We start from the raw sequence: 14,725 nt of genomic DNA on the forward strand, positions 1-14,725 counted from the left end.
TTCATTAAGGCATTTCGCCTTGATCGCCTTTCATTTAGGCATTTCATCTTGATTGCCTTTCATTTAGGCATTTCATTTTGATCGCCTTTCATTTAGGCATTTTGTTTAGGCATTTCACCTTGATCGCCTTTCATTTACGCATTTTGTTTAGACATTTCACCTTGATCGCCTTTCATTTAGGCATTAGGGGTTGTAAGTTATAATCCTTACTGTCATAAAAGTGGCTTCTTCCTTTGGCATTTGGTCACTTCTGATTCACCTTTATGCACATGTGGTTATTGCATTGGAGCTGCATCTTGTATCCAGATCTGTTGTTTTGCCTTGATCTATTCCAGATATTGTTATGAAGATGATTGCACCAAGGAGGATCCACTGTCACAGGAAGGTTTCCGTAAGCTAGCCCTGCCATTACCTTATTCTAAGCAGTATCACTCAAAGCTTGTTTGCTACATAACTAAGGAACTGATGGACACGGAAAATCCACCACAAGTTCTGCCAAACGGCCGTGTCTACAGCACTAAGGTTCCCACATTTGCGCCAGTAATAATTAGATGATTGGTCATTGAGTGTTCGAATCTTAAGTTTATGTTTGGGCAGGCCCTGGAAGAAATGGCCAAGAAGAATGATGGGAAAATTACTTGTCCGAGGACAGGTGAGGTCTACAACTACAAAGATCTGGTGAAGGCATATATATCATGAGTCTACATATTTATTCAAGTTCTGTGATTCTGGCTATGTATCAGCCTGTGCTCTATGTACATAAATCCTTTCCTTTCGATTAAAGTGCCACAAATTCTGGTATAAGAAATTATTTCCCTGTGCTGTTATTCTCATGAGTCAAGATGCCTCAACTTGGTGTTACTCTTGGGAACTTGAAACATGTATATAAGCAAGTTACTCTTTACAATTTTATTTCCAATTAATTTCATAATTTGTACCAAAATATATTCTACATATATTAAATTTATTTGATAGAACTCCAAGTAGCGTTTCTACTTTCTACCAGTAGTCTGGGATGATAGTGCAATTACTATGGGGAAAAAAGAATCGAAAATAATCCTATGATTGCATGAACTCTCCCATCTCTCTTTTTTGTACAGAGAATCAAAGAAACAAAATATTAAGGAATTGATTGATTCAACAAAATGGAGAGGCATCCAACGACAGTACCCGAAATTTATGTTGCAAATTAGGAGCCACTTGAAATTTAACGTATACAATCATTTGCTGAAGAAAATGAAACCACCTTCATTCCAGAATTCATGGGCAGCAAGGTGCAAACTTCTTCGTCTACTTTGTGTTTTGGTCGAAAGGTGTAAACTCCTTGACTAGATCATTGACTTCGTTGGTGGTTGTGGAAACAAATGCTGGGATGGCCTACATGGCCTTCCTTTGGTTCAGAATTGGACCACAGAACTCTTTCATTGTACTCTATCTACTTTGTCTTTCCAGTTGGGTTATCCTACTGTAAAGATTGATCTTTTGTACATAGAAATTTGAGATCTCAAATTTGGGTTCAAACATTTTATGTTACATTATTTGCAAATTTCCAGAATTTCACTTGGTAACCAAGTCTTAGTTAGATAATTCCCAAGTAGATGTAGTTGTGCAGAACGGGAAAGAGAAAGCTGCAAGGTTAGTTTCTTTTAGCTTGTACGGTACAGATGATGATGATCTGCAGTATCTGTATGTTGGTAGAAATAGTGGTGGCTGATTTTGTTTCAGTGAGAAATCTTTTCCGCATACTAGGTGTTCGAAACAATGCCAATTGGAGCAATCTTCGAACTCCATTAATGTTTTAACTGTTGAATTCTGTGATCATCAGTTGATAGGCTCAATGGTATGTTTGTTTATTGTGTTGTCCAGAAATACAGATTCGAGTAAGAGATGGCCGACGATGAAGGAGATTACAAATCCTAAGGGGCCGCTCTTTCCCAAGTGGAGAATGATATTTTTAGTGTCATGTCTGTTTGCTGTACTATTGGATCCTTTGTTCCTCTACATACCTAATTACCTATGATCAATGATGATGCCAAGTGCCTGAGTTTGGATAGAAACTTGAAGATAGCAGCTCCTGTCTTCCGAATGGTCACATATGTCTTTTACATACTGAATATTATTCTTCAAGTTTATAAATCCAAGAAATGGTTAGCTTTCATCAATGCATTTCGGTCAGGAAGTTGCTCATCCGTGTTATCTAACTTGAGGAGTATCTCACCAAGCATAGCTAAGACAATGTGGAAGTCATACATATTAATCGATGTTTTCGCTGTTCTTCCCCTTCCACAGGTAAGAGAAGGCCCTTTCTGCAGTTGATTGTTTTCTCTGATCTCTCTATTTGTCAACATGTAATGCAATAGGATTTAAAATTCCTGCCGACGATAGGAGTTTTACTATAACATTAGGAGATTTCTATCCATATGTAATTATGTAGTGACAGCAAATTATCACTAGGTTGTCTAAAGAAGTAAAAAGAAATGTGATATAATAATATAATATTCTAATTTGGACGGGTTAATTCTTAACTAATTTCTTACATGATATGTAATTAGACTTATAATCACTGTTGCTATAAACACTGTAAAATGTATGCAGGTAGTAATTCTCATCTTGATGCGCTAAAAAGCAAGCGCGCAATTTAACCCTGAAAATATCGTTAGTAGTATAAGTAAATAGGGATCGTTCTATTCCGGGGATTGAGGGTACACCTGTCATTGTCAAACAATTAAACAATTAAAATTAAAACAAAGTATAATATTCACAAAGATATTCAAAAGTATAAACATTATTTACGAAAAAGGGGGGATTTTGTTTTTGGTTTTTTTGAAAATAAAACTAAGTTAACAAAATAATTAAAATGCAAAAACATAAAAATACAAATGGAGTGAGAGAACAAAGATAAAAAACCGAAACATATGATTAAAATTGATTCAAACCCTAATATTGTTCATCTAAGTCATGAGAGAGGAGTTGATCATGTGAAACGTTAAAAGCAAACAATTTCCCATATTTTACTTTTCAATGCTAATTAATCTAAGTGAAAGCACCTAGATTAATCCTATTAAACATGCAATCAAACCCTAGAAAGCTAGTCAATCATGTCATGTTTAACGCATTACACATAGAGAAAGGCTATCAACTCAAGTGTACAACTTAGTATGGAAAAGTTCACCTAATTGCAATCCTCTTTAATTAAATTCGGTCTTTGCACAAAACCTTTACTACTTTGATTCAAGTTTACACAAAACGAAAAGTCGATTTCATGTTCTCAAACCTAGCACCATTCATATCAAAACCCTACGTGTTTGCAACCACATAAAATTAAAATACAAAAGCTATCTATAACGCCAATTTAATTAAACAAACTCACATAAGCAACTCTCGAATCACAATATATGAATCTGAAAATTCTCAATTAATCATAAAGCAACATAAAAATCAACATATAGAAATCACAACTTTATCTCAAAACATATAAACGGGCTTTAAACTTTGCCCTTAACATTATTTGTTAACTAGAATTCATAGTTCTACAAATCTAAACAAAGAGAACCAAAAGAAATTACAAGGAAAAAGATAGAATTACACCATGAAGGGAGTGGATGATGAAGAGCTTGAGACATTGATCTTGAATCTTTAAAGCAAGACTTCACTATCACGGCACAAGGTGGATGATGACGGCTAGGAGGCTTCATGGCTTCTTCTTCTCTTCTTCTCTTTGCTTAAAAATGCAGAAACTTAAAACTAGAGAATGGAGAGAAAAATGGAAAGGAAATGGAGAGACAAAGAAGATGAGATGGATGAAGGAATATGTTTTAGAGTGAGAGGAGAAGGTGTTTATATAGGGAAGAGAAAGAAGAGTGAAATTGGAAAAGATGGAGTAAATTAGTGTGAGTAATGATGGTGAAAACATGATGATTACACCCCAAAACATGGAATGTTTTTGGGTGATGATGATGGTGGATTAGTGTGAGAAATGATGGAGAAAACATGATGATTACACCCTAAAACATGGAATGTTTTTGGGTGATGATGATGGTGGATTAGTGTGAGAAATGATGGAGAAATCATGATGATTACACCCTAAAACATGGAATGTTTTTGGGTGATGATGATGGTGGATTTCCTACTCATTTACTTCAATTTTATCTCCACCGAAAGTTTAGATTCTGCCCAAGACTTCTTCATAACAAATATTCCCCCATGAATGTAGATTACTGTGGTAAAATTTCAGAATGTATTGCCATGTGGTTGGGCCGGAAATGCTGCTGGACCTCTTACAGGTCCAGTTTTCCAGTTTTGCTTATGTAGAAAATTGGGCTGATTGTTTGAAGGCCTTCCACTCATAGTTTGCTCTGGCACTCTTCATAAGAAATGATCCTTGGGCTTTCTAGAATGAATTTGGAAAGTTTCAACTCATTTGAAGTTCGGATGGTTAGTCTGCCACTCCTCATTTCTTGTCTAGCTCGCTTTCTCATTGGCTCAATTTCTCCAAGACACGCTTTCTCAGGCCAAAATGCTCATTTTAGGGCCAAACAGCTCATTTCATCATCATCTACTCCAATGTACCTAAAAAATAGAAATTGAGTTAAAAATCGATTCGTTAAGGAATTAACTAAGCAAAATGTGAGGAATTAACTATTAAAATACCGCATTAAAATGCTCCTATCACATCTTCTTTTCAAAAATGAGGGGCGTGAGATCTTTGAATACAAGGAAGCTTCTGAGCTTTCTTGTTCTGGTGCAATATGTTCCACGGGTCCTTCGCATCTACCTATCGTGCAAGGAACCTAAAAAGTCTTCCAAAGAAGAGATTGCAACATGGGTCAAAGGTGTACTCAACTTCTTTATGTACATCCTTGCCAGTCATGTAAGTGTCAATCTCTCATGCTTTATTTGAACTTCGTTTGCTGTTATTATATGTTGATGAACCACTGACTTGGTTGGATTTCTTGGTAAAGGTTTAGGGTCTTAAATAACCGAATCTCTTAATGAATGGAAAACAGAGACATGTTGCAAAATGATCATCATGACAACAATGGAAATAGTAGTATAACTCATCCCAGACCTGCCAAAATTTAACGCCAATCAATTAGTAGTACATGTTGAAGCTTTGATTTTATGAGAACCTATTGATATTATTTGATTTCCAGGACCCTTAAGTGAAGTTACATTTTTCTATATTGTTCAGAAGTCTGATCCAACCAACTTGTTGGTCCTTTAGGTACTTGGAGCTTGTTGGTACTTTTTTGCTATTGAAAGACTCACAAATTGTTGGCAACATGCCTGTCAAAATGAAAATGGATGTGTTCCTAGTACCTTTGACTGTCACGATCACAATTCACTGAGAAATACAACATCACTGAATGACTTATGCCCAGTAGATCCACCAAATGCAAAGTTGTTTGATTTTGTTAGAATTTGTGGCTTTGATACCACTTTTGGAATTTGGTGCGGAAGCTTTAGTAGTAGTGGGCTAGGATAATGTGTTTATGAAAAGATATTTAGGAGCTAGAAGTTGGGAGAAGATGTGATTAGAACAACTATATTAGGAGGATTTGATTTTGAGGAGAAGTAGAGGAGGGAATGGAACTTTCAATTGTATTGCCTAACTTGCTTCTTGTTCTTTCTTTTTCTCTCTTCCATTCTTGATTACAATGGTACATCACATATTTATAGACCTCGATGGATCATTCTAGACCTTCCTAGACTTGTTAGATATTCTAGACCTTGATTACACTAATTCCATGATTAATTTAGAACCTTGTCACAATTTCATGATAATTCTAGAGACTTCCTACACCTACTTACATGATAACTCTAGAAACTTCTTGAACTAGCTAAAATGTTCATTCTAGATCATATTCTAGATTACTCTAGCAACTCTTGGACTTCTCTTGATTGATGGAGATTATTTTAGATGATCAATGTGCATTAACTTTCAACACTCCTCCGTAATGCACATTGATGATGCTCCGAGCAATCTCGTAGCAATTCAAGTCTTGATCTTGGAAGTGCCTTGGCCAAGGTGTTCTCGCTCTTGCTTTCTTTTTCCATGGCCTTCCTTCTGCTTTCTTCTTCATCGCAACTTCAAAACTTTTTGGTTGTGGAGGATTTCAACTCCCTACTTTATTTGCTTGACGTGGTAGAGTCCTCGACTGCTTTTTCTCTAGGAAAATATTTTTCTTCTTGACTTCTGCTCTCATGGCCATTTGTTGCCATTGGATGGGGAAATTTCTATTTTTCATCCTTATTTTGAATATCAACCTTCTTTTCTTGTCAAATATTTTGCAGAAGTCTCCATGAAATAATATAGCATAACCATTTTCCATCATTTGTCCGACACTTAGGAGATTATGCTTCAAGCTAGGAACTAATAGAACATCATTAATCTTTTTAGTTCCTAAATTAGTCGGGATGGAAATCGTACCTTTGCCTTTAGTTTTCACAATTTCTCCATTTCCTACTTTCACTTGAGACTTCTGTGAAGTATCAAGTTTGGAGAAAATGGTTTTGTCTCCAGACATATGATTGCTGCAGCTGCTATCCACGTACCACTTCGTGACATGCATAGAAGAGTTGCTCATCTTGCTCATTTTCTTCTGAAAAATCTGCTCAGTGATTTTTCTTGAGGAAACAATTTTCGTCAATATGACCAAATTTGTTGCAGTTTCTGCATTTTGGTTTTGCCCGAAACCAACAATATTTTTCTTGATGATTATTTTTGTGGCAGATTCCACATGGAGAATAATTTATTTTCTCGTTTATATCTTTTTTATTTGCCCAATATTTGGGTCTATCTCCTCCTCTAAAAAATTCTTCAAACTTCTTTCATTTTTCTGAGATCGAATATTGAGTTTAGATCGGAATGCACTTTCTATAGGACTTTCATTCCGACTACTCAATCTTTTCTCATAAGCTTCTAAAGAGCCTATTAATTCTGTCACCGAAATAGTTGTCATGTCTTTAGAATTTTCGATGGCAGTAACTATTGGGTCATATTTTTCAGTGAGGCTAATGAGTATTTTTTCAACTACTCTAGTCTCACTAATATTTTCACCATAGGCTCTTAATTGATTTACTATTTCCTTTAACCGGGAATAGTAATCTTTTACGATCTCAGAATCTTTCATTTTCAAATTTTCTAACTCTCTCCTCATTGTTTGTAGTTTAACGGAACATACCTTTGCCGTCCCTTGAAACTCCTCCTTTAGTAGATCCCAAGCTTCTTTTGATGTGGTAGCTCCCATGATTCTTGAAAAATCTGTATCGTCCACTGCTTGTTGAATGGCGAAGAGAGCACTAGCATCTCTTAATTTTTCTTTCTTTTCTTGCCTCAATTGCTCCACCGTCGGATTTTCTGGAGTCGAGAATCCTTTCTCTACTATGTCCCATAGATCTTGAGACATAAAGAAGGTTCCCATCTTGATACTCCAAAAATCATAGTTTTCTCCCTTGAAGATGGGAAGAGGAATTGATGTTTGGTTGGAGGTGGAGGTAGACATGGTGGAAGACACAAATCAACGCCCCAAATTTGATCGAAGAAAGCTCTAATACCACTGTTAGAATTTGTGGCTTTGATACCACTTTTGGAATTTGGTGTGGAAGCTTTAGTAGTAGTGGGCTAGGATAATGTGTTTAGGAAAAGATATTTAGGAGCTAGAAGTTGGGAGAAGATGTGATTAGAACAACTATATTAGGAGGATTTGATTTTGAGGAGAAGTAGAGGAGGGAATGGAACTTTCAATTGTATTGCTTAACTTGCTTCTTGTTCTTTCTTTTTCTCTCTTCCATTCTTGATTACAAGGGTACATCACATATTTATAGACCTCGATGGATCATTCTAGACCTTCCTAGACTTGTTAGATATTCTAGACCTTGATTACACTAATTCCATGATTAATTTAGAACCTTGTCACCATTACATGATAATTCTAGAGACTTCCTACACCTACTTACATGATAACTCTAGAAACTTCTTGCACTAGCTAAAATGTTCATTCTAGATCATATTCTAGATTACTCTAGCAACCCTTGGACTTCTCTTGATTGATGGAGATTATTTTAGATGATCAATGTGCATTAACTGTCAACAGATTTTGGTATCTTTCTTGATGTCCTTCAGTCTGGTATACTGGGATCAACAGATTATCCAAAGAAGTTGTCGAACTGTTTCTGGTGGGGCCTGCGAAATCTTAGGTCTGTACTAATGATCAAATTCGTTCTTATTAAATTTAGTTTACTCTAAATTTGTATCTGAAATAAGATATTTATCCATTTCATTTTGCAGTTCTCTTGGTTCAAATCTCCAGACCAGTACCAATACATGGGAAAACCTCTTTGAGACTCTAATTTCTATTATCGGCTTGCTACTTTTTCTATATCTTATTGGAAATTTGCAGGTTGGTACAAGTCTGTATGCATAAATTCTTCAAGCTTAATGTTGAGACTCTGTATATTTTGTTCTTCGCATTTGAGTAGCATTTATTTATGCTTAGGAAAGACCATCACTTGTTCACAGCTCAAATGATAAACTAGGAAGACTTTGATCTCTGTGAAAATTCATGATCTGTTGTGCAGCATATCATAGAGCCTGACCATTCATTCCTGCCCCCCTTGTATGTTTAGTATACTTGATGAAAATATATGACTGCAGATTCCATCTGTACGTGTTTCAATTACAATCAAATGTATGCTGAATTCTTGGTTATGATATGCCTGATGGTCAAAATATGAAACCCCTGTTGATTTCGTAAGTATTTTTTTATGGGATTAGATTCATGCACGGTAACATCAATCTTAGTTTTTATAGTTGTTCGAAACATTAATTTTCACTCAACATATGATATGGGATGCAGACATTGCAAGCCCTGTGAATTCTTAAAAAATGTAATGATTGTAGATCCCATTTACATTTTTTGTATTAATCGATCATCAACTGAATCTCTACTTCTTGTGGAATAGATGTATATGCAGACGGATGCTGCAGTATTAGAGTCGAACAGACACAAGAGGAAAATCAAAAGGGCTGTGGAAAAGAAAGGTCGAGAGTTAGACTTGTGGTTATTGAAAAATGGCATCCCTAGTAGAAGAAAAAATGAGATGATGGAAAGGGTACAGCAAGAGCTTGCCGAAAGGAGAAATGTTGATGTGGAAAACATTCTCTCTATTCTTCCTGAGGAACTTCAGAGCTATATCAAAAATTTGTTGCCATTGGCTAGGCTAAAGAAAGTAAAGTAACCGGAAGACAAATTCGTTTTAAAACCATGATCACTTTGATAACATGTCCATATTTCAGCATGTTCCATCCTAGTAGAACTTCATAGTTATATGTTTCATTAATATCAGTACCTGTTAATAACCAGTTTTCTCAAATTCACAGGTACCACTGCTTCAAACTATGGATGAAGAAGTATTGAAAGAAATCAGTGAGTATCTTGAACCCAAAAAATTTGAGATTACTGGGCGGGAATATCTTTCTAGAGATGGGGAACCACTAGAAAAGATGATATTCATAGTTGAGCGAGATCTTGGCGTTGAAAGAAGAAATGTTGCCGGTCGTGACCTTTTATACCCGGGAGACTTCTATGGAGCAGAACTTTTGGAGTGGGTATCAGTATCAAATACCTCTTTCCCGTCACATTACCCTTATCCATAGACTATTCTTATTGTTAAGAGTATAGTACAGAATCAAGGTAATAAGGATTGCAGATTGTCTACACGTGTTGAGTATCTGATGGAGAGAAAGAAAGTTAGTTGGTTAGTAACTGGTTACTATAAGTAGTGGTTAAGTGCAATTAGAAATGTTAAGCAATTAGGTCCTTTTGTAACAATCAGAGAAAAATATCAAAACAACTCTCATATATTATTTCTTTCCTTTCCCCTGTTTTTCTTTCGTCTTTAACCTTTCACCATCTTCATCGAAAATCTAACATGGTATCAGAGCCCATGGTGGCCTGACCTTCGATCCTTCATCAAGTTCTCCTCTGCAACTTCGATTCTTCAAAGATTCTCAGCTGCAACTCCGATCAAAACCCTAAGTTTCTCCTCATCTTTCTTTGTTCTTCGTTTTCGTTGTTCAATTACTAGTAGAAAACCGATATTGTTCAAGAAATCAAGCAAAACCAACAAGAAACTACCCTTTAGAATCATCAAATTACCAGTAAAAAAGAAATCTCTCTACTTGCAGATCTACTCTGCTTTGTTCTTGATTTGTGAAAATATGTTCGTGAATCAAGATTTGGGGCTATTCTATAGCTGTTTGTGTTGCTCGTACTGTTGAACGTTTGGGGCTGCCTTGTGTAGCCATTTGCACTACTCAAATTCATCAAGATCCATTCTTTCAGTACAAGATTTGAAGAAAAATGGCGTTCTCCACTCAAACCTACAACACCATCTCTGTTCATTTGGACGAAACAAATTACCCAACTTGGGTCTATCAGATGAAACATCACCTCAGAGGTCATGGTCTCTTGAAGTTTGTTGATGGTTCTCATCTTTGTCCACCCCAATTTCTTGTTGGTGATGATGGCTCTCTCACCAACAATTCTGCCGCTCGAGAAAGATGGATGGAACAAGATAGTTTACTTATCTCCATGCTTACAACCACGCTTTCTGCAGAAGCTTTAACTCTGGTAATCGGTTGTCAAACATCTATGGAGGTATGGCTTACTCTCAAGCAAAGATATGCTATTGTTTCTGAACCGCATATTATGAAATTAAAGGTTGCATTACAGAACATTCAAAAGGGTTTGACTCAATAGACAAGTACTTGTTGCGTTTTAAATATATGAGAGACAAATTGGCTGTAGCAGGAGTTACAATGAATGATCAAGATGTTAAGTATTTGATTCTTGCTGGACTCCCTATTGAATATGGTCCTACTAGACAAATTATCAGAGGAAAACATGATATAACCATGGATGAAGTCAGGTCTTTATTGCCCTCTGCTGAATTTGAGATTGAGTTACAGAACAAGGCATTGTCTTTATCCTCTTTAACTACTATGGTTGCCCAAAATAGTATGACATTACCTCACGACTATACTTGTTCACCTACCTTGTCTAATGTTGGATATCACAGTGCTTACTCTAATGCCTTCTTGAGCAATGGTTGTGTTCTACAAAATGGCAATGGAAGGTTTTCTCAACCCAATAATGGCTTTATTCAGCAAAATTATGGCTCTCAGCAAAACAACGGTCTTCAACCAACTGGTATTTTACTACATCAGCCTAATGGATTTTCACAGCCGAATTTCATTACTTCTCAGGCAAACAGTGGAACTGTGCAGCAATTTAATTGTCAGCCAGATTGCTCTATGCCAAATGGAGTTGTATATAATGCTGCTGGGATTGGATATCATAATGCATGTGCTACTAGTGTTGTGATGAGTAATATAAAATATATGCCTACTTCTAGCACGAAAGAAATGGAAAACAAGAAAGAGTTGCTTTCAATTGAGAAAGACAGATTGGCATCAGAAACTATAGAAGACACTGTTGTTGGAGACACATCGGATGCATTCATGCCTGGGCTTTCATCTAAGCTTGTGCTTGATAAAACTGAGCAATTGCATAAGAAACTGTCAGATATTCAGTCTGAATATGATAGGAACTCTCAGAGCTGCAAGCAGAATATTTCAACAGATTTAAGAACTGACATAGTAAGGGAGAACTCTTTATCTGATGTGCTTGAAGCTACTGCTTCTAATGAAGTCGAGGTGCCTAAATCTTTAGATAGCACTGGACCTGGTGAGGCTAAAAATACAATTCACTCCTCAGCAGATATAGTTTTTTCTCCAGAGAATCTGGTTGCTATGACTATTTCTGAAGTTATGAAGAAGAGTGTTAGTGAAAATAAATCAACAAGTGATAAGTTGCATATAATGCAGAAAAGTTCTATGGGGAGTTCAGCTGGTCAAGTTTCATCTAAAGGTAAACGGGTGCATGGTGGTTATAAAGATGTTGAACATGGTATGAATGGAAGCTTGGTTCAAACCTTGGAACCATTCACAGATTCTTACAACAATGAGAAAAGGGTTACAGAAACTGCAGCATCCAATATAATAGGGAAAAGATGTTCCAAGGATATAGGTCAATCAGGAGTCAAGCCTGAGTCACATAGGCAACTTGAGGAAATTGAAGTCATGAAAACCCAAAGCAGTTGGAGGTTTCCTTCCACTCCTCCAGATACTACTATGTTGAACTGTAGGCAGGCCTCTCAGCCTATGAAGCTATGGCGATCACTTTTTCTCATTCCTCCTGGCTAAAAACACATTCTATGCTGCAACCTAGTGCTTGGGGATCCTAGCACTAGTTTGAGGGGGGATGTTAAGAGTATAGTACATAATCAAGGTAATAAGAATTGCAGATTGTCTACACGTGTTGAGTATCTGATGGAGAGAAAGAAAGTTAGTTGGTTAGTAATTGGTTACTATAAGTAGTGGTTAAGTGCAATTAGAAGTGTTAAGTAATTAGGTCATTTTGTAACAATCAGAGAAAAATATCAAAACAGCTCTCAGATATTATTTCTTTCCTTTCCCCTGTTTTTCTTTCGTCTTCAACCTTTCACCATCTTCATCGAAAATCTAACACTTATGTCACCAACAATGATAGTGTTCTTTTTCTCAAGGCTGACGACTTGAAGAGTGTAGTATCTAAGTTCAGGTTGCATTTCAGCAAGGAGATAACCCTTCCACCTAATACTCAGCCACAGCTTTTGATTTCTTTTCAGTTGACTATGCTAAAGAAAGTAAGTTCCTCTATCTGGAGAACAACTCCATCATAGCTACTGCTAATGTATGATGATGTTACTTAAGTGGATTATTAATTTTCTGAATTTCGTATTCACTCTTAGGTGCCTCGGTTTCAAACTATGGACGAAGAAATGTTGAAAGCAATCTGTGCGCATCTGAAGCCTATAACCTATACTGATGGGATGTATATCATCAAAAAGGATGAACCACTCCAACTGATGTTCTTTGTCCTAGCCGGATATGTAGTTACCGAGAGTTATCCTCACGGTGTTGTTCGTGTAGGAGAATTTTGTGGACAAGAACTTCTTGAATGGGCATCAACTATCTCCTTTCCTACCAAATTACCCACAGCACTCGATCGAGTCTGCTAAGGCCAATGGTGATGTTAGGGTCCTTGCCCTCACGTCTGACGATTGGATTAGTGTAGTCCATAAATTTTTATCTAGCAGTTAAGGGAAGAGAGTGTGGCCGTTAAAACCTTTCTCGATCATTACTTCTGAATTCTGATGATACATATATAATAGCTAGTCTTTGTCAAATGTGTTGTATAGACAAAGGGGTAAAAATCAGAAATTGTACCTAAATTACGTACTATACCTCTATTTTATTAATGGTATCTGAATTTTATTTTTTGTAACAATCAGTACCCGAACTCTTCGAGATCTTTTGAAGTGATACCTAAGGCCACATTCGGTCATGAATCTAATCAAAAATGACAAGTGAGGAGCACGTGTCTTATTTATCAAGGTTAAAGATGACAGTTGGTGCTAGTCGTTAACTGTATCAAGGCCCTAAGCCACTATATTCTTCATCTTAATCTTTGATCTATGAAGCGAAAACCCAAAATCTTATCCCAAATCAAACTATTAATGAACCCAAATACCAAACGTGTGCTTAATAAATGAGACACATATGCTTCACGTGGCATTTTTAGCCGGAGCAGTGAGCGAATGTGGTTTTAGGTACCACTTCAAAAGAACTCGAAGAGTTTAGGTATTAGCTGTGACAAAAACTAAAATTCATGCAGCATCTATAAGATAAAAATATAGTTCATGTACTATTTGTGATTTTTTCTAGACCTCTGGTTTCCTTACCATAATCACATATTACAACACCGCAGAGCCATTTGAGTTTATATATAATTCCTGCATAATTCTCTAGTTAATTAACGAAGGAACTAATTGACGGAACCCCACGGACATGTTTGTCCAATGGTTAGGACTACACCCTATACTACTAAGGTTCCTGTTTATAAGTATTAAATGGTAAGAAATTAAGTGTAAAATCGACAAATACTACATATGTAGGTAATTACGGTGAAGGGTATATGTTAATCATAAAGCTTACATGTAGATATCTAGCTAAATAGGACATTTGAGTAATTTAGGATCACCACCTTTGTTGGAATGTTGGTTGTTCTCCCAATCAATCCAAGTATCAAACCAATGATTTCCCCTTTGGAGAATAGATAAGTTGAGCTGCTGGAAGGAAGAAGATGACACAACGGTTCTGAAAGTTTGGTAATGACCAAAAAGTCATTTTTGCCTCTGCCTATGCGTGTCACGTGATTAATTTAACGGAAATCAGATGAGAAGTTAAAGGAAGTATCAAATTGATGTCATTTTGCGAATTCAGCTCGTATCTATTTAATCACTTTTTAAGTTCAGGTATTATTGAGTGTGGTTGATAAAAGTACAGACCTTACTCATGATAAACACCCTATATATTAATTCACGAACTTGCTTAATCTTCTTACTATTCTCCTTCAATTATATTTTCTGTGCGGCAAACTTTATTGCCGACAAGTTAGCTAAGTTGGCCAATCTTCATCAAATGCTCTCTTAGAATCATGATCTTCAACAGGAGTCTGTTTTTGCTTCTTTGTATGATAGGCCCTAATCAAATTCGCTGCTTTTGCGATTTTCTTTGTAGTTTGTCGTAGGTATTTTCTTATAAAAAAAAATTAAAATA

The 14,725-nt window shown here is 36.3% G+C and overlaps 2 protein-coding genes across 2 annotated transcripts; both read left to right on the forward strand.

Annotated features, from left to right (window-relative positions):
* The first annotated feature begins 1,897 nt into the window (after positions 1-1,897).
* LOC112182835 (cyclic nucleotide-gated ion channel 1-like) lies at positions 1,898-7,125 on the forward strand. The gene is given in 4 exon segments (XM_040507616.1): positions 1,898-2,005; positions 2,008-2,302; positions 4,677-4,870; positions 5,225-7,125. Coding segments are annotated over 4 exon segments (858 nt in total). The 3' UTR covers positions 5,486-7,125.
* A 1,092-nt stretch (positions 7,126-8,217) lies between these two features.
* On the forward strand, positions 8,218-9,833 carry LOC112170192 (probable cyclic nucleotide-gated ion channel 6). The gene is made up of 3 exons (XM_024307388.2): positions 8,218-8,402; positions 8,965-9,231; positions 9,383-9,833. The coding sequence occupies exons 2-3, from the start codon at positions 8,965-8,967 to the stop codon at positions 9,656-9,658; spliced, it is 543 nt and encodes a 180-aa protein (XP_024163156.1). The 5' UTR covers positions 8,218-8,402; the 3' UTR covers positions 9,659-9,833.
* The last annotated feature ends 4,892 nt before the right edge of the window (positions 9,834-14,725 follow it).

Source organism: Rosa chinensis, chromosome 1, assembly GCF_002994745.2.
Source record: "Rosa chinensis cultivar Old Blush chromosome 1, RchiOBHm-V2, whole genome shotgun sequence".
Taxonomy (NCBI): Eukaryota; Viridiplantae; Streptophyta; class Magnoliopsida; order Rosales; family Rosaceae; genus Rosa; species Rosa chinensis.

Coding starts and splice junctions, on each gene's coding strand:
- LOC112170192 (XM_024307388.2), top strand. CDS start 8,965: ATGTATATGCAGACGGATGCTGCAGTATTAGAGTCGAACAGACACAAG. Junction 9,232..9,382: donor CATTGGCTAGGCTAAAGAAA/GTAAAGTAACCG, acceptor TCAAATTCACAG/GTACCACTGCTTCAAACTAT.